Raw genomic sequence first — 17,733 nt, 5'->3', positions numbered from 1 at the left:
GAGTTCACCGTGGTGAAGGAGATTTCTGCAGCCAAGATCGACCCGGCCGCGCCGCTGGACAAAGTCTGTCTGATCGGCCGTCAATACAGTGTGATCATTGGCTGGACGACCGTCTGAGACATCAGCGCTCAACCGATTCAGCTCATGACCCGGAAGGGAGCGCTGTTCGGAGGTCAGACGTATTCCACGACACCAGTCAAAGGCTGAGTTCCCACCAGCCCTGTCCAGTCCACTTTAGTCCAACTCCAGTCCATCTGTGTAGAAAGTCCGGTTTGTTTGGTGGAGCTCTGAATGCATAATCAAACTCTGATTAGAAAATGGGATAATTCTGGTCCTCCAAACCTCAGTTTGGTTGAAGTGAACTCTGATTGGTTTGAATGTGAACGCCAAGCGGACCGGAGACCGCTCCAAAAGCAGGAAGTTGCCTAGAGTGCAGGGCATTCTGGGTAAATACAACCAAAGCTAATGTGTTAGCTTAGCGCTAGCAGCAGAAATGGCTCCTGGTTTTTAGTCAAAGAGTAAAGAGAAATCCTCCAACCGCTAAAATCTGACGCCTCCATCTTGTTTCTATCTGGTGAAGAAGGAAGTTGCTCTCAGTGTCTTCAGAGGTTTTTGTGTCGTTTCCTTCAGTGGTTCTTGGTGCAGCGCCCCCACAGGCCAGGAGGGGAACAGGTTGGTTTGACTCAGAACCACAGCAGCTGGAGGTGGAGCAGATGATGGAGTTCTGGTTCCTAATCTAGCAGAGTTTACCGGACTTTCAGGGGAAAACAGCAGAGAAATCCTCCAGTCTGTAGCTGACTGCTGAACTGTTCCTGCCTTCAGGCTACAAGGGGAAGGACGGCGTTCCTCAGATAGTCAAAGCTTACCTGGACAGGAAGCTGATGGTGGACGAGTCCATCACCCATAATCTGAGGCTGGACAGATCAACGAAGCCGTGGAGCTGATGAAGAACGGCCGGTGGTACGACCCGAAGCCCTGCTGATAATAACGCCATAAATATTCATTTTCATGGGTGAAAATCTCCTGATTGTGACTTTTTCTGTTATTCTGCAGCATCCGGATCGTGCTGAGTGTTTCTCCTCAGTAGAACCGTTGCGGTTTCAGGAGGCTGTAGAGCTAAAAAACCTGCAACAGAAAAACCTTACAATGGAAATTTTAATGGGAAAAACGTTTTGGATTACAGTCTCAGTTCGAAATGTGTGAGAATCAGAATAAAGGATCAATAAAAAAAAGTCGGTTTGTTCTGATTTAGCTGAATTCTGCAGATTAAATCTTGTTTTGTTGAGAATAGTAAATGCACACAATATGCATATTTGTGCTTAGAAAAGTGAATAAAACTTCATGCCTGGAGGGGAGACGTTGTCCATCGGAGATATTTTAGCTTCCCACCGTCTGGACGGGGTCAAAGGTCATCCCAGCAGCTCTCCTCTCCTGGTGTCTGATTATTTTCTGCTCTTTTATTTGAGAGGTTTCAAATGTGACAACTGCCATCTATTTATTCTCTAGCGGAACAAGTCAGACTGAGGGGGGTTCGGTTTGGGCCGCGTTTCTCGTTTCATTTTTAACCTGGAAGTATGTCAGCTAAACCGTAAGTCAAACAGTCACTGGGACTGACTGCTATATATTCCATTGAGGGACAGTAACTTTAACATTACATACACCTTCCTGAACAGGCGAGGGCGCACTTTCTCCGACTATAATCAGACTTTAAAGCGACTTGAAACCATTCCTTCCTGACTTTCCAGGTCAGATCGACTCGGTTCATTTAACTCGGCACATTTCCTTCTGATGCAAAGCAGCCAATAACACAAATAACAACTGACATGATAATTCCTCTTCTACAAAAAGCGAGGAATTTATGCTCCGACCTGTTTTCTTTCTAAGACCACAAAAAGATCTCCGGTGAAATAAAACTCTCAATACAACTAAAACCACAGCAAAGCTGATCCGATACTTTCATTTGAGGGACAAACAAAGTGTTTTAAATTGAAATATTGTCCAAATCCTCTCTGGTTTGATGCAGCCTGTTGGTTTTATGGAGAACAGAGAAATGTCAGATTATGTCTGACGAGAAATGAAATCATCACGTCTTGTTGCCTGAAGGCCTCCGGCTCTGAACGACTCACTTCTGAGTTTACCTACTTTGTTAATGTTATATCTTTAGGTCCAGCCGGGTCAGTTGGACTTTATCCCACAATCTTTAAAATGTTTGGAGGTAAACAATCTGACCTGACTGAGCAGGTTAAAGTCCCAGCCTCCACTGGAGCCGCTGACATTTCGACACTCAGCAGGACAGATGGCCACAGCTGGACAGGTAAGCAGAACCTCATGTTTCACCATATTTACTGTCATTTTCACAAATTGTTTTAAATTCTTCAGTAAATATTTGTAGTCTGAGTCAAAGTTTTAATCCTGTTTTGCTACATAATGCAATGTTTGGATAAAACATTTAAACCCATTTAAAATGTTTTTTAAAGAAGCAAAGTGAACAAAATGCAGAAGTAAAAAAGCTCAAATCTGCATCCAGTGAAATGATTTTCCTGCAGAATTCTGCAGCAGTAAAGTTAATATTTGCTCTGATGAGCCGACGTTAAACTGCAGGTTGTGTAAGAGCTTGTCTCATGTTCCTGGTGTTACTGCGCTAGATGTTTGGAAAGTAGATTTTCCATCTAATTTTGTAGCAAATGAGCCAACCTGCCATTCAGGGGAGTCTTTAATAGACCTTGAATTTTACACTAAAATGTGTACATTTTGTATTTAGTTCAGTTTTACTTTGCTTCTTTGAATAAAGTTGAAACTTCAGTTCTTCCTAAAGGAAAATGAAAAGACAAACTTTTCATGGCTGCCCAGGAGCTGCAGCGCCGCAGCTTTAAGAGACGCAGCGTCCTTCATGTTAACAGGGAGACGAACTAATCGACTTAATGAAATCACTTCAAATCATAAATCTGACATAAAAAAGGACAAAAAGAAAAGCAAACAAAACAATTGGTGAGGAAAGATTCAAGGTCAGGGTCACGGCTTTACCTTCTTTTCTAAGCAAAAGTAAATGTTATATTTTTAGGTTACATGTTTACAGGAGGCTGCACAGTGGAGCAGCTGGCAGCTCTGTTGCCTTGCAGCAAGAAGGTCCTGGGTTCGATTCCCGGTCCGGGGCTTTCTGCATGGAGTTAGCATGGAGTTAGCATGTTCCCCCTGTGCTTGGTGGATTCTTCCTCCCACAATCCAAAAACATGACTGTCGGGTTTATTGGTCTCTCCAAATTCTCCCTAGGAGTGTGTGTGTGTGTGTGTGTGTGTGTGTGTGTGTGTGTGTGATTGTTTGTCCTGACTGTCTCTGTGTTGCCCTGGCGACCTGTCCAGGTGACCCTGCCTCTCGCTCTCCTGATGGGAAAAGGCTGGAAGATGGATGAATATTTACAGGATATGAAAGTGTTGAAATCATCCCAGAGAAACCCTCAGATATTTAATAAATTAGTTTATGGCTTCCTGGAACAGTCAAAGTTTACTAACTAGTTTATTTGGATCATCCAAAGAGCTCCAGCGCTAGCTGCTGATGCTTCAGAGGTTTTTGCTGTCTGCAGGTCATCAGGTGCAAGGCAGCAGTGGCCTGGGAGTTCAACCAGCCTTTGGTGATCGAAGAGGTTGAGGTGGCGCCGCCTCAGGAGAAGGAGATCCGGATCAAGGTCGGAGCAAATGAAGCAAATTGTGAATAATAAACTAGAATCATCCGAGCCATCAAAGCTCCTTTTGAACTCTGACTGTCGTTACTGTCATCGTGTCGTTTCCTCTGCAGATCGTGGCAACAGGAGTGTGTCAGTCGGATCTGTACTTCCTGTACAAATGTCCGAATCAGACGGCGTTCCCGGCGGTTTTTGGCCATGAAGCAGCCGGTGTGGTGGAGAGCATCGGACCCGGGGTCACAGAGTTCCAGCCGGGTCAGTAGAACCAGCCGGACCGCCTGGTTCTGCTTTAACGCTGCTGAATCTGACATGTTTGTGGTCCAGGAGACACGGTGATCCCGCTGTTCATGCCTCAGTGTCGGGAATGCCGCCTCTGCAAGAGTCCCAAGACCAACCTCTGCGTCAACGGGTGTCCACTCGTCTCCCTGTCATTTCCAGATCTTATTGGTATTTTTATTAGTTTATAGATCGATATGAAACTAATGGGTCATATCTTGTGTTCAGGTCGGCCGGAAAAATTGATGAGCGGAGCTTTGAGCGCTCCAGGATCAGCTGCAGGGGCAGGAAGCTGCTGCAGTTCCTGGGAACCAGCAGCTTCTCTGAGTTCACCGTGGTGAAGGAGATTTCTGTGGCCAAGATCGACCCGGCCGCACCGCTGGACAAAGTCTGTCTGATCGGCTGCGCCATCTGCACCGGCTACGGAGCGGCCGTCAATACCGCCAAGGTGCCCTAACACGACCCTCACTGCCCAGACCGCTCAGGTCAGATAGGGAAACCATCAACGGCTTTAATCCATGGCCTCCAGGTGGAACCGGGCTCCAGCTGCGCCGTGTTCGGTCTGGGAGCCGTGGGTTTGGCTGCTGTCATGGGCTGCAAGGCGGCAGGAGCCAGCAGGATCATCGCCGTCGACATCAACCCGGAGAAGTTTGAGAAAGCCAAGGTGTTGGGAGCCACTGATGTGGTGAACCCCAACGACCACAGCAGACCCATCCAGCAGCTGCTGCAGGAGATGACTGGCGGCGGAGTGGACTTCTCCTTCGAATGCATCGGGAATGTGGAGGTCATGGTGAGGGTCAGGGTCTCACGGTGTGTGAACGCCGCGGGCGGATTGATGAGTAATGTGTTTACATGCAGAGCAGCGCCTTGGAGTCATGCGCCCCCGGCTGGGGGGTCAGCGTGATCGCCGGCTGGACGGACATGGAGAAATTCAGCGCCCCGCCCATCCACCTCATGACTGGACGGAAATGGACGGGAACTCTGTTTGGAGGTGAGAAACGGACCTCAGAATCAGAACCAGCAGCTTCTGGAGTCAGCGTTAGCATTAGCTAACGGTAAACCGCTCGTGACATCAGGTGACACTGATTAACCAATCAGAAGCTCCCGAAGCCATGACATCATCACTGTTTTAATGACTCATAATAATAAACTTCTACATTAGAAACATTTTAATGCAGAATTTCTCTAATTATTTTATAGCTTAGCAACAATAAATTATTTTATTGAAAAAGTTTGGAGGTTTAAAGGTGTGTGCAAAAATGTGGTTTCAGATTTATTTTGGTTATTTTTCGTCATGCTCAGCCCCCCGTATATTTCAGTCTGGATACAGCCCTGTTCTTAAAGGGACGGTACCTGATGATGCTTCCTCTGCTGCAGGGTTTAAAGGGAAGGACGGCGTTCCTCAGATGGTGAAAGCTTACCTGGACAGGAAGCTGATGGTGGACGAGTTCATCACCCACAACCTGAGGCTGGAGCAGATCAACGAAGCCGTGGAGCTGATGAAGAACGGCCGGTGGTGCGACCCGAAGCCCTGCTCAGATTAACGCCAGATAATCTGAGTCAAACTGTCCTGACTGGATGTTCCCGTGTCTCCGCAGCGTCCGGGCCGTGCTGAGCGTTTCTCCTCAGTGACGTCCGTCCAGGAACATTTCCCTCCTGATCCTCCTGCTGATGTTACCAAATAAACAGCTGATCTGGATTCTGCCTTGGACTGACTCTATGTTTCTAGCTCTAGTTTGACCTTTTGCAGAACGTATCTAGAAGCTGAATTCTAGTTTTGTCTCGTTTTATCTTCAGACAAATCTTGGAAATAATAATCATGTCACCAGTTCAGTCTGATAAAAATCTGATGAATCCTAAACGATGAAATGTGATCTTTGTCAAACCGATGATAAAGTAAAACTAAACATTCTTCTTTTAATTTTGGTTTATTTGTTTGACTATTGAGTTCAACTATTTGTTGTGACTTTTTCTTTTATTTTTACGGCTTTATTATCATAAAACTCGCATTATTTGGACTTTCTGTCGCAAAACTTTATTCTTGTAATTTTATCACTTGATTCTTGTTTGACTTTTTCCAGCAGTCTGACTTTTTACTCAAATTTATTCTACTTTTTCATAATGTGACTATTATGCAACTTTATACTTGTAAGATTATGACTTAATTATCATATTTCTTTCTTAGTCTTGCCCTAATACTCTGTTATACTTTAATATTGAAAACTGCTGTTAATGTGTAACAATATTTCCACAGCTTTGACAGGAGCTGCAGAAATGTCTAAATTATATTTAAATCAGAAATAAATCAACACGACTTTCCAGCTGTGACGTTTTTCCAACCAGCTTCTCCTCAGCAGTCACAAAGTTTGCTTCTACCTTGGGCCGGCCCAGGTGCTGCTGTCATAAAGCAGAGATCAACTTTCACCTGGCTCAGAAATAAATCATTTACAGACATTTTACTCTCTCAAGCCAAAGTGTATTTCCTCAGACTTGATAAGCAGCAAAGTCAATTAAATCCTGTGATCAGTGGAGAGAAGGATGGAGCTAAAAACTCATTTAACATCCTTCACATGTAAACAAGATTTATTGTTTTATAACAGCTTCGTTCCTCAGAGAGAAAATAAAGATTCAACCAGCAGATCAAATTAAATGCTTTGTTGAAGGAATCACATTATGACTTTAATAATCTGACGGCCATGTTATGAAAGTCTGACCTCTCAGGGTTAGATACTGTTTACTACAGCGGCTCAGAGCCCGTCTGGTTATTATCTTTATAATGTATTTTATTACCGTTCTGCTGTCTGAGTCTCACTAAAAGCTTTAATCTGGAGCTTCATGATTCCTGATCTTGTTTCTCGTTTCATTCTGGTTTTAAACAAACTCGACTGATTTTCACCAGATGTGACTGGAGCACATTTTCCTTAAAGGGCTTTTTATTCCTCTTTCTGCTGCAGCGACTCGTGTGAAGGTGAGACCCGCCCGGACCGGACCGGACCGGACCGTACCGGGCCCGTTCCGACCCGCCCGGACCGGACCCGCTCCGCTCGGACTGGAACCGACCCGCCCGGACCGGACTGGACCCGCTCTGCTCGGACTGGACCCGCTCCGACCCGCCCGGACCGGACTGGACCCGCTCCGCTCGGACTGGACCCACCGACCCGCCCGGACCGGACCGGACCGGACCGTACCGGGCCCGTTCCGACCCGCCCGGACCGGACTGGACCCGCTCCGCTCGGACTGGACCCGCTCCGCTCGGACCCGCTCCTACCCGCCCGGACCGGACCGGACTGGACCCGCCCTGCATGACAGCTGCAGGTTAAAGTCCTGCTCGTGCTCTTCGGGTTGGGATCCATTAATCATCTCTGCAGGAAAAATGTCCACAGCTGGGAAGGTGAGAGGAATCAGGAATCAGTTCGTTTTTTCGTTTATTAAACCAAAAAGCGGAAGTCGGATGACGGCTCAGTTCGGCTCGTTTTCCGATTTCCCATTAACGCACCAAACGGAAATGGAAAACACGGATAACGATCTGTCAATGTCGATTTTTATTATTTCGTTTCTGACCCGGAAGTTCTCTCTGTGCGGCACTTTGTTTTTGTATTTAACATCCAAATATTTTGGAGTTGACTTAAATTAATTAAATGCCACATCGGCATGTAATTAATCATGACACCTTCACACAGAAAGCCTTTAACTCCGACTTTGTTTACTATATGAAGCTAATGGCTGCTAAATGCAGCTTCCGGTTCAGAAAATGGCTAAAGGGCCAGTCCGCACAATTTTTACCAACCTTTAATCTGCTCTGGTTTAAAAAGACTCAAACCGCGACTAGAACATTCTGCCCGTCATTCAAACACCTTAGTTTTTCCTTTCTGAGTAGCATTAGCATCAATCAATTAGCATCAATTATTATCCGGTATGTTATGAACAAGCATGCAGAAAATGTTACCCAAAAATGTAAAAATGTATGTATTTCTACCAGGTAGGAAATGTTTGAAATAATGTGCCAATTAGATTATTAAAAGCTTAACTAAATAAATATTCGTCTACGGAAGAAGATTTGGGAAAGAAAACAGTTCATCATTCTGACTTTAGTCTCAGAATTTGAACTTTAATCTAATCAGTGGTGGAGAAAGTACTCAAAAAATGTCCTCAAGTAAAAGTCAAAGTACCACATTAACATTCTACTTAAGTAAAAGTAAAAAAGTACTGGTTTTTAAAAATACTTAAGTATTAAAAGTAAAAGTACTTGCTGAATGCATTACCTAATCACTAATATCATTAAGTGAACTGATATGCCACAGATAAAACATGTTTTTATTGAGTTTACTCTGTAACATAGTTTAGACTTAGATATGTGATTCTATGCATCATAATTTCAGGGATGGAAACATCTGGTCTCCTGTCCTAACATAACATGAACTTCACTTTATTTGCCACACATTTATTTTGAAAGAAATCCAACTGGCAGAGGAGGACATGGAACCAAGGAGCCACGTAGCAGAGTTTTAGTCTGGACCACCGAACCCAAGACCAAATCAAAACCAGCACCCCGTGGCTACATGACAATAACATTAAGTGCACCTATCAAAACTGCTTCTCAAATTGATCTGAAAGATTCACTTTCCCATAAAAACACCTAGATATTAAATACTTAGAGCTGAAATAAATGTAACCAGTATCAATTCAAACTCTTCTTCATTCTGTTTTGCTTTCATCTCTGTGCCACAATACACAGAGGTCTCCTGCCATCCCTAAAGAAATAACACCCTGGGCGGTTGCCCATATTGCCAATGTCAGAAATAATAATTGTCTGCACCATTAAACATAGCAATTAACAACGCTCAACTATGAACACTGTCCAAGGCCCAATAAGCAAGAAGTAACCAAGCAGGAGGAGCACCGTGACTGTTCTCATCCTCCCTCCTGCTGCAACGTCTGCCACCATGACAGGTGACGAAAACAAAGAGCAATGAGCATGCTCTGCGTTCTTATGTTCTTGTTTTATTTATTCACCAATTAAATATAAAGATATTTTAATGAAATAAAATAGCTACTGCAGTGTACGCAGAGCATTACAAGAACAAAGAACGGCTCTCAGTGAGGCTTCAGTACTATAGGACTTGGTCAAGATCCGTCCAGAAGAATCGGATCGTCCATGAATGTCATATTACAATATTGCACTTTGGTCACAGCGTTGTCCCATATCTGCGACATGTCAGTCATCGCAGATGCAACATGTGTTTCAGTCAATACAGCTAGCTTTGCTAGCATCACGTCCACAGATCTTACCTTTATTTAAGCTTTCCTTCCAAGTGACGTTAAAAATTGGACGAAGTCCCACCGTCTGTGAAAGTGAAGCGCTGCTGATTTTACATGTCACCATATCTTATGATTTATGCAGCTATTATATTACTGACATTAGACAGACATCTTCTCCCGCTCAGAGGAAACCACTGCGCATGTCTGGAGCTCCGCAGCGAGTAAAGGTGGAGCCGATGGGTGACAACAGACACTAAGTCACGTTATTGCTGGGATTTTACGGCGCCACCTTAAATCCCTGAACTTCACATTTTAACGGTAAAAAGAGCAACGAGACTTGGATGTAACGAGTAACGAGACAGTTTGTAGAAATGTAGTGAAGTAGAAAGTACAGATACTTACTGTAAAATGTAGTGGAGTAAAAGTAGAAAGTACCCATTATTAAATCTACTTAAGTAAAGTACAGATACACAAAAATTGTACTTAAGTACAGTAACGAAGTACTTGTACTTCGTTACTTCCCACCACTGAATCCAATAAATAATAATCTTGCACATCAGTTGGTGTTAGAAAAATGTCACAGGCTCCTTATCATTTTCTGTGGTTTAACACCCCACAATAAAAGTTCAGTCTTTTATAAGTGAAGTCCAATATGAAATGAAAACCTTTGTTCCCTTTATGACACTATTTACTTATCAGTCTCAACTGACTGATAAGATCTGATTAGTCAGTTGAGATTAATAAGTTATAAGTGAATAATGAACAACTTTTGAGTTGATGCCTTCCATTATTTCTTAGCTCTGGATAATGCAAGAAACATTAAAATACGTAATTATTTCATATTTAATTTGTATCAACCTGTATGTAGTCAGAGCTTCAAACGCAAATCTTACAAAAATAAATGTCAAAATGTTTTCATGAAAATGTATTTATTACAATAACATACAAGCAGATATTCAGCCAATGTTTGGGGAATCATGAAAAAATGTTCCTATAATTTATGTATATAAAAGATGAGGAGACAGTGAAGAAGACGATGTCGGGAGGAGAAGCTGCATCCAAACCTGGAGCTGAGGCGTCTCCTCTGAGAGCCGCCAGTATGAAACAATGAGACATAAATAATGATAAGACAGTGGCGAGACCCAGCTTTTATTTTGGTAGTCCATTTCCGGTTATCAGCAAGTGAATCTGTGTGTTAGCTAAAAATTTAGTTAATTGATTTAGTTTGTAAACAAAACTTTTAGTTAGTTAGCTAAACATTTAGCTCCAAACTAAATTAGCTTTGAGCTAAAAACTTAGTTTGGAGTTAATTTATGTAGTTTGGTGCTGCATATTTAACTTGCTAACTAAATACTTCTTGAACAAGTTAAACTTTTAGTTAACTAACTAAATACATTTTGAAATCCATAACAAAATATTGCAAGCTACATATTTAGTTTTTTTTAGCTAGCTCACTAAATATTTGGTTTGAAACTAAAAACATTTATAAATGAATAAAAAGTATGAGTAAAATATGCCTGAAAAATGAACCTCCATTTGTTCTCTGACAGGCTAAACCACCCAAACTATTTCTGTAATATCAGCAGCTCATCCTGCGCAGGATCTCAGTGATTGTAGATGAGGATCTACTTTGAAGTTGAGGCTGGTGGGATATTCACACTCGCCACTGTGTCGATCAGGACAAACTGTAGATGGGATTTCTTTGCAATCTCTCTTTATTGAGTCATTACAGCAGCGGTACAGATGTGCAGCAGGAGGGCGGCTTGGAGTTGGAGATGTGGTCTAGATCATAACAGAAATAAGCCCACATTAATTCATCTCACACATTTATCAAGTACAAGTGGCAGCAGCGACACCTGCTGGCCACAAACTGACCACACACTCATCAAATGCTGCGACCGATAGTTAAAGGGGTTTACCCACGTGAAGTAACTTAAAATTCACAATAAACAGGGACATCAACATGTACCGATACTAACAAGAGCTCACAAAACAGCAATAAACCAAAATACTTGAAATACTATGCAACATGTACTCGCAGGTGAAAAGCTAACAATGTGCAGCATGCTAACAACGGCCCAATGAACGTCATCATACCGCACAGGCGAAACCACTAAATAAAACTACCTTAACACATTTAACAACAAAACACTTACAACAAGTCAGGAATGCACATCCACCCCAACCGAAACCGTCGGCACCAGCTGCACATCTCCACACAGAGACACGGTTTTTCTGCAGCTGCTGAAAGTGCCATGGAGAGAACTCACCACTGGGTGGCGCACCTTCCTCTCCCAGGCCAAACCAACCAACACCTGGTTCAATCAGAATAACAACAAACATTAATGTCCACCCGAGCCTTTGTAACAGCCGCCCCCAAATGTATAAAGTACATTTGTTTCTAAACAAAGGCAACAATTTAAGTCTCTGATGATGAACCGTGGCTGTTGGAATCCTCAGGTACTGCAGGAAGAACAATCATCTTCGTCACCGGTCGGGTGTAGACTCGGTCCTTCACTCGAATATCTGCAGACCTGATGCGGCCGTCAGCACTTGGATGCAACTTGGTCACTCGTCCGACTGGCCAGAGTGCTCTGGGAAGTTAAGGATCCATGAGCATGACCACCGTATCCTCAACCAGGTCATCTTGAGAAGTCCACCATTTCTGTCTGACTTGTAAATTGGGAAGGTATTCCCTGATAAATCTAGACCAGAAATGGTCTGCCAAAGCTTGTGAATACCGCCAGAGGCGTTTGCTGGGAAGTTCAGTTGCAGGGTACACAACCTGGGGCAGAGACCCGTCCGGCCGCCCCATCAACAGATGATTTGGTGTTACAGGGTCAGCAATGCTGGAGGATACATAACCTAAGGGTTTTGAGTTCAAAATTCCCTCCACTTCAACAAGGCCTGTCCTGAGCACCTCTTCTGGCAATGGTTGGGCCCCGACAGTGGCATACAAAGCAGTTTTAACAGAACATATTTCTCTTTCACACTCCACCAAAATGAGGGGCACCAGGGGGATTGAACTTGAAAGCAATCCTTTGCTTGGCAAGGGATTGCTGCAGGTAAGGAGACACATTCGCTATGGCCTGTTGTAGCTCTCGTTCCACCCCACGGAAGTTGGTCTCCTGATCTGAGAGAATTTCTGAAGGTGTACCCCACATTGAAAAGCTAACAATGTGCAGCATGCTAACAACGGCCCAACGAACAACGTCATCATACCGCACAGGCGAAACCACTAAATAAAACTACCTTAACACATTTAACAACAAAACACTTACAACAAGTCAGGAACGCACATCCACCCCAACCGAAACCGTCGGCACCAGCTGCACATCTCCACTCTCAGAAACACGGTTTTTCTGCAGCTGCTGAAAGTGCTATTGAGAGAACTCACCACTGGGTGGCGCACCTTCCTCTCCCAGGCCAAACCGACCAACACCTGGTTCAATCAGAATAACAAACATTAATGTCCACCCGAGCCTTTGTAACAGTGAAGATGCTGAATAACGGACTTTTCTGTTGGGCTGTCAGGTCATCAGATGCAGGGCGGCAGTGTCCTGGGCGCCCAACACGCCGGCCACCATCGAGGAGATTGAGGTGGCTCCTCCGCAGGCTGGTGAGGTCCGCATCAAGGTGAGTCACCACTTCTTGTCATCAGAAGGTCATTGGTAAGGCTAAAACCCCCTGACATGGCTGTTGTCATGGTTACTTTCTGGTGCAGATAGTGGCAACCTCGGTGTGCCATTCAGACCTGTACCACCTGCTGGAGAGCATGACCGAAGGCGGCTTCCCCACGGTCCTGGGCCACGAGGGCGCTGGCATTGTGGAGAGTGTCGGACCTGGAGTCACCGAGTTTCACCCCGGTGAGTCCAAACCGTCCACTGGTGGACAGGAGGCTGATGTTTATGTGACTCTAACCAACCAGTCAACAGGTCACCTGCTGCTGCCTCCACTTTGCATGGAGCTTCTTTCCTTCCTCCTTTCTGGAGAACCGGCAGGTTTCTGGCCAGAACCCGCCGTCCTTCTAGGAGACGCCATGTAAAACGTACAGAGTCATAAATTAACATCAATAATTTGGGCTATTTAGATTGTCAGAAGAGAATAAGAATGCATCTCGTTTGTCACCATGTCAATCATTCATTACAATATCCATCCATCCATCCATCCATTTTCTTTCACCCTTGTCCCTCAGTGGGGTCAGGAGCGGTGCTGGTGCCCATCTCCAGGTAACGTTCCGGGCGAGAGGCGGGGTCACCTGGACAGGTCGCCAGTCTGTCACAGGGCAACACAGAGACACACAGGACACACAACCATGCACACACACACACACACACACACACACACACACTCACACCTAGGGGCAATTTAGAGAGGCCAATTAACCTGACAGTCATGTTTTTGGACTGTGGGAGGAAACCGGAGTACCCGGAGAAAACCCACCATGCACAGGGAGAACATGGAGACTCCATGCAGAAAGACCCCAGGCCGGGAATCGAACCCAGAACATTACAATATCATAGTTCCTAAATAAATATTAAGTTTGCAAGCTAAATATTTAGTACACAAATTAAATATTTAGCTTGTTACCTAAACGTATAGCTTCAAAGTAAATATTTAGTGTCTCCTTTTGGTCTCCTAGGAGACAAGGCGATCCCTCTTTTCCTCTGCCAGTGTAAGGAATGTCGGTTCTGTAAGAGTCCGAGGACCAACCAGTGTGAGAAAGCATGGTGAGACTGTCCTGCTGCGCTCCATCCTCAGCCTTTTCTGGTGCCATTTTTCCAGTAAAGAACAAACTCAGCTCTTTATCTCATTAACTATCTTGATAAGGACCAGAATTCGTCAAGAAATTATGGCCGGAGTGGAATCCAGGTTCACCTGTAAGGGGAAGAGGATCCACCAGTTCATGGGAACCAGCACCTTCTCTGAGTACACCGTCATCAACCAGATCGCTGTGGCCAAGATCGACCCCGCGGCTCCTCTGGACAAGGTCTGCCTGCTGGGCTGCGGGATCTGCACCGGTTACGGAGCCGCGGTGAACACCGCCAAGGTGGGACGCCTCAGGGACCTGAGAGCCGTGGCCCCGCACTGCCACTAGTCCGCTAACAGCACAGAGAACGTTTCTTTTAGCTGCTTTTTAAACTTTCAGTCAAATAAAGTTTGTAATTAGTTAAGAAGTTTTATTCATTGGAAAATAAAACTATTTGTTTCTTAGTTTTTAAGAGTTAAACTAGAATGTCATGCTTTTACTTTGAAGTGAGTCAAGACTTTAATAGTAATGATGCGACCCGCTCTGGACACATCCTGGATATCAACAAGCATGTAGCTTTAGCATCTGCTAAATATTATGTTAGCATAGTACCTTAGTGTTTGCTTAAGCTAAATAATACGTTGGTATATTTACCATTAGCTTACACTAAATAACATGTTTAGCATGAGGCTGGCAGCATAAGCTGTTAGCATTTGCTAAGCTATTCAATTTTAATGTTTTGACCAATAACAGACCATGAGATTAACTCTGTTCTGTTTAATCCGGTCCCAGGTGGCAGAAGTTTGGGATTACGTTGTGTTTCCGTATTTCAGAGGTCCTCCGTGTGTCCAGGTGGAACCGGGCTCCAGCTGCGCCGTGTTCGGTCTGGGAGCCGTGGGTTTGGCTGCTGTCATGGGCTGCAAGGCGGCAGGAGCCAGCAGGATCATCGCCGTCGACATCAACCCGGACAAAGCCGAGAAGGCCAAAGAGTTGGGCGCCACCGACTTCCTGAACCCAAAAGACCACAGCCAGCCCATCCATGAGGTGATCTCTGGCATGACCGGAGGAGGGGTGGACTTCTCCCTGGAGTGCGTGGGGAACGTGGAGGTCATGGTGAGGGACCGATGCTCTGTGTTAGTCTGGAGAGAGGAACCGGGTTGACCGTGTTCTGTTGGTCCGTCCAGCGCAGCGCCTTGGAGTCCAGCATGGCGGCCTGGGGCGTCAGCGTGGTGGTCGGCTGGACCGACATATTCGACATCACCATCCGACCGAGCCACCTGATCTGCGGGCGGACCTGGAAGGGCACCGTGTTTGGAGGTGAGCCTGTCGCTCTGCGGCGGTCCTGGTTCTGCTGACAGTCATGCTGATGACAGCAGCTGTACACGAGTCTTTCACCAGATTACACTCAGTTTCAAATGTCCTCCAACTAAATAAAGATAAAACTGAAGTTTTAGTTGTCCGGTTAAAAATGATCGCCCACCTTCAGCCTGTTGGTTTAAAATGCTTTGACTAAGCCATGAATCTGTGGGCATCAGGATCCTGATCTTCACGAGCAGATCAAATTTATAGACAGAATATTACCAGCTGGAAACATCGCCAGAATTAGACGACTCGTGTCCCAACAAGATTCTGAAAATGTAGTTCATAGCTTTGTTTTTAGTAGATTCAGTTATTACAGCTTTTTTTTTTACTGGATTATTTAAAAAAAAACAATAAAACATCTTCATCTTCTGCAGAATGAGTTCTCACTCATTCATTCTGCTGCTCACCACTAGATCAGAAAAGGCTTCTGCATGTTGGTGTTCTCACTAAATCCTGAATATGCCCAATTTGGGTTGTCTTGGCCCTTTTATCGCAGCCTGTGTGGTTTTTCCTGACTGGGAACGAGAATACGACCTGTTGAATGTGACAGGTAGCCAATCAAAAAGCGCGGTGACGTAAGAACAGAGGGGAATCCCAAACAGCTGACATATCGCGCAACCGAGAGTCCGGTGGATATCGGAGATGATATGTGGAAATGTTTATTATTATAGGTCATTATTATATAATATTATGTTTATTCAGTTAAACATGTTAACTATGAAAAAGCATAGTCACAGAAGTTTGGAGAATAGGCCGACATTCTTACATTTTTCCGTCTAAACCAGACTTAAGACTCACAAGCTCTACTCATCTCCTCTCGACCACTGCCCAAACGCTCTGCCTCTGGTTGCTATGGTAACGTTTACACATCCCTTCAAAATAAGATACAGAGGCGCCACAAAAACGAACATTTTACTTTTGTGAAAATTTTAACTCACGATACTGACTAACGGAGCCCTGAGCTTGTTTCTCTGCAACCAGACGGTCCCATCTGGGAGTGATGAGAGACAATAACACCTGAAGTGTTGCTTATATCCACAGCCTGCTTGGTCTCTACGTGGTGAAGCAGCTTGAAGCTTCATTGCCTCATTAGCAGCCGGTCGCCGCATGTTACGCAGAGCGGCTTGTAATGTGGGACTCACCTACCGGTCCGGGATAAATCCATTCTCCTGTCTCTTCTCTGGGCCTTTTCCCCTTTGCAAAGAAACTTTCCAAAGACATCTGATCTGTTTCTGACTCATTTTGCTGCTTGTGGCCTCAGTGTTGGCGCAAGTAACCGAGAGAATCCGGTTAAAGGATTTTCAAAATAAAAGATCCTCCAGACTCAAATAATACATAAAACGGAAATATTTCACTATTTCTTGCACGGCCCGGTACCAACCGTGGACCGGGGTTTGGGGACCACTGCATTAGAGCACAAAACATTTTATTTGCACTTTAAAAAGTTACTGATCTAAACCTGTTTAAATTCAATTCATGTGTTTTCTTTTATTATGTCTTTACTTCTTTCACTCTGAACTGTCTGGTTAAAAGCTGCTGTATAAATAAAGTCTTGTTGTCTTGTGCGGTTCTGATCCGTTTGGACCGGATTCTCCGCCTCAGGGTTTAAAGCTAAAGACGGCGTGGCGGAGATGGTGAGAGCCTTCCTGGAGAACAAGGTGAAGGTGGACGAGTTCATCACCCACAACATGGCGCTGGAGCAGGTCAACGACGCCATAGAGCTGATGAGGAACTCCCAATGGTACCGACCCGGTTCGTCGCCAACATGCTCACACAGCAGCAGCAGCTGCTCAGTTATTCCTGTGTTTGCTCCACAGCATCCGGGCCGTCATGAAGGTTTCTCCTGAGTAGAACCGGAGCCGGTTCTGATGTCTGGTTTTACTCTGGGTTTTTATCCTCCACCGTCAGCTTCACGGTGCCTCACTGTTTCAGGGTGGCACAGGAAACGTATAGATTAAATCACATCAGAGGAAACCCTGAGTGTTTCTCAGTTCGACAGTCAGAGCTGGGATGGAGGGAGGAGAGTGCCGAAACATCTCAGAAGAAATGATCACATTAATCAATAATTTACCAGAAATGAACCGTTTACCAGTGAATGATTACACATTAAAAAGATAAAACATTGAATTTATGTGTTTGAGTTGGAATTCTTTCATATACTATGGAGAGCTGATCCTGCCACAATTGGCAATGAAAATAAAAGCCTTGATGAAGTCCATCCATCCATTTTCTTGACACCCTTGTCCCTCAGTGGGTTTGGGAGGGTTGCTGGTGGCCTTGATAAAGTAATATGGCAAATACTGGAACCAAAAATAGAATCTCAACTTCGAGCTTCGATATAGATGTTGACCAATAGAAGCTGACTGGATCAAAAACATCTAAATAGACAAAAATCAATGTAAAAAAA

The 17,733-nt window shown here is 44.6% G+C and overlaps 2 protein-coding genes across 3 annotated transcripts; both read left to right on the top strand.

Annotated features, from left to right (window-relative positions):
• The first annotated feature begins 1,955 nt into the window (after positions 1-1,955).
• LOC103460533 (alcohol dehydrogenase 1-like) lies at positions 1,956-5,876 on the top strand. Of its 2 annotated transcripts, none has more exons than XM_081602901.1 (9): positions 1,956-2,314; positions 3,581-3,682; positions 3,793-3,934; positions 4,004-4,088; positions 4,184-4,403; positions 4,485-4,745; positions 4,814-4,946; positions 5,333-5,471; positions 5,554-5,876. In XM_081602901.1, the coding sequence occupies exons 1-9, from the start codon at positions 2,297-2,299 to the stop codon at positions 5,585-5,587; spliced, it is 1,134 nt and encodes a 377-aa protein (XP_081459027.1). In that variant the 5' UTR covers positions 1,956-2,296; the 3' UTR covers positions 5,588-5,876. The 2 variants fall into 2 exon arrangements, with proteins under 2 accessions (XP_081459027.1, XP_081459028.1); XM_081602902.1 differs by lacking the exon at positions 1,956-2,314 and adding an exon at positions 3,402-3,473.
• Positions 5,877-7,115: 1,239 nt separating this feature from the next.
• LOC108165964 (alcohol dehydrogenase 1-like) lies at positions 7,116-17,453 on the top strand. The gene is made up of 9 exons (XM_081602895.1): positions 7,116-7,346; positions 12,749-12,850; positions 12,939-13,080; positions 13,857-13,944; positions 14,045-14,264; positions 14,817-15,077; positions 15,149-15,281; positions 16,929-17,067; positions 17,144-17,453. Exons 1-9 carry the CDS (start codon positions 7,329-7,331, stop codon positions 17,175-17,177), a joined length of 1,137 nt encoding a protein of 378 aa, XP_081459021.1. The 5' UTR covers positions 7,116-7,328; the 3' UTR covers positions 17,178-17,453.
• The last annotated feature ends 280 nt before the right edge of the window (positions 17,454-17,733 follow it).

This window comes from Poecilia reticulata, chromosome 22, assembly GCF_904066995.2.
Source record: "Poecilia reticulata chromosome 22, P_reticulata-male-v2, whole genome shotgun sequence".
NCBI classification, from domain to species: domain Eukaryota; kingdom Metazoa; phylum Chordata; class Actinopteri; order Cyprinodontiformes; family Poeciliidae; genus Poecilia; species Poecilia reticulata.
This window is presented reverse-complemented; position numbering and strand designations above follow the sequence as displayed.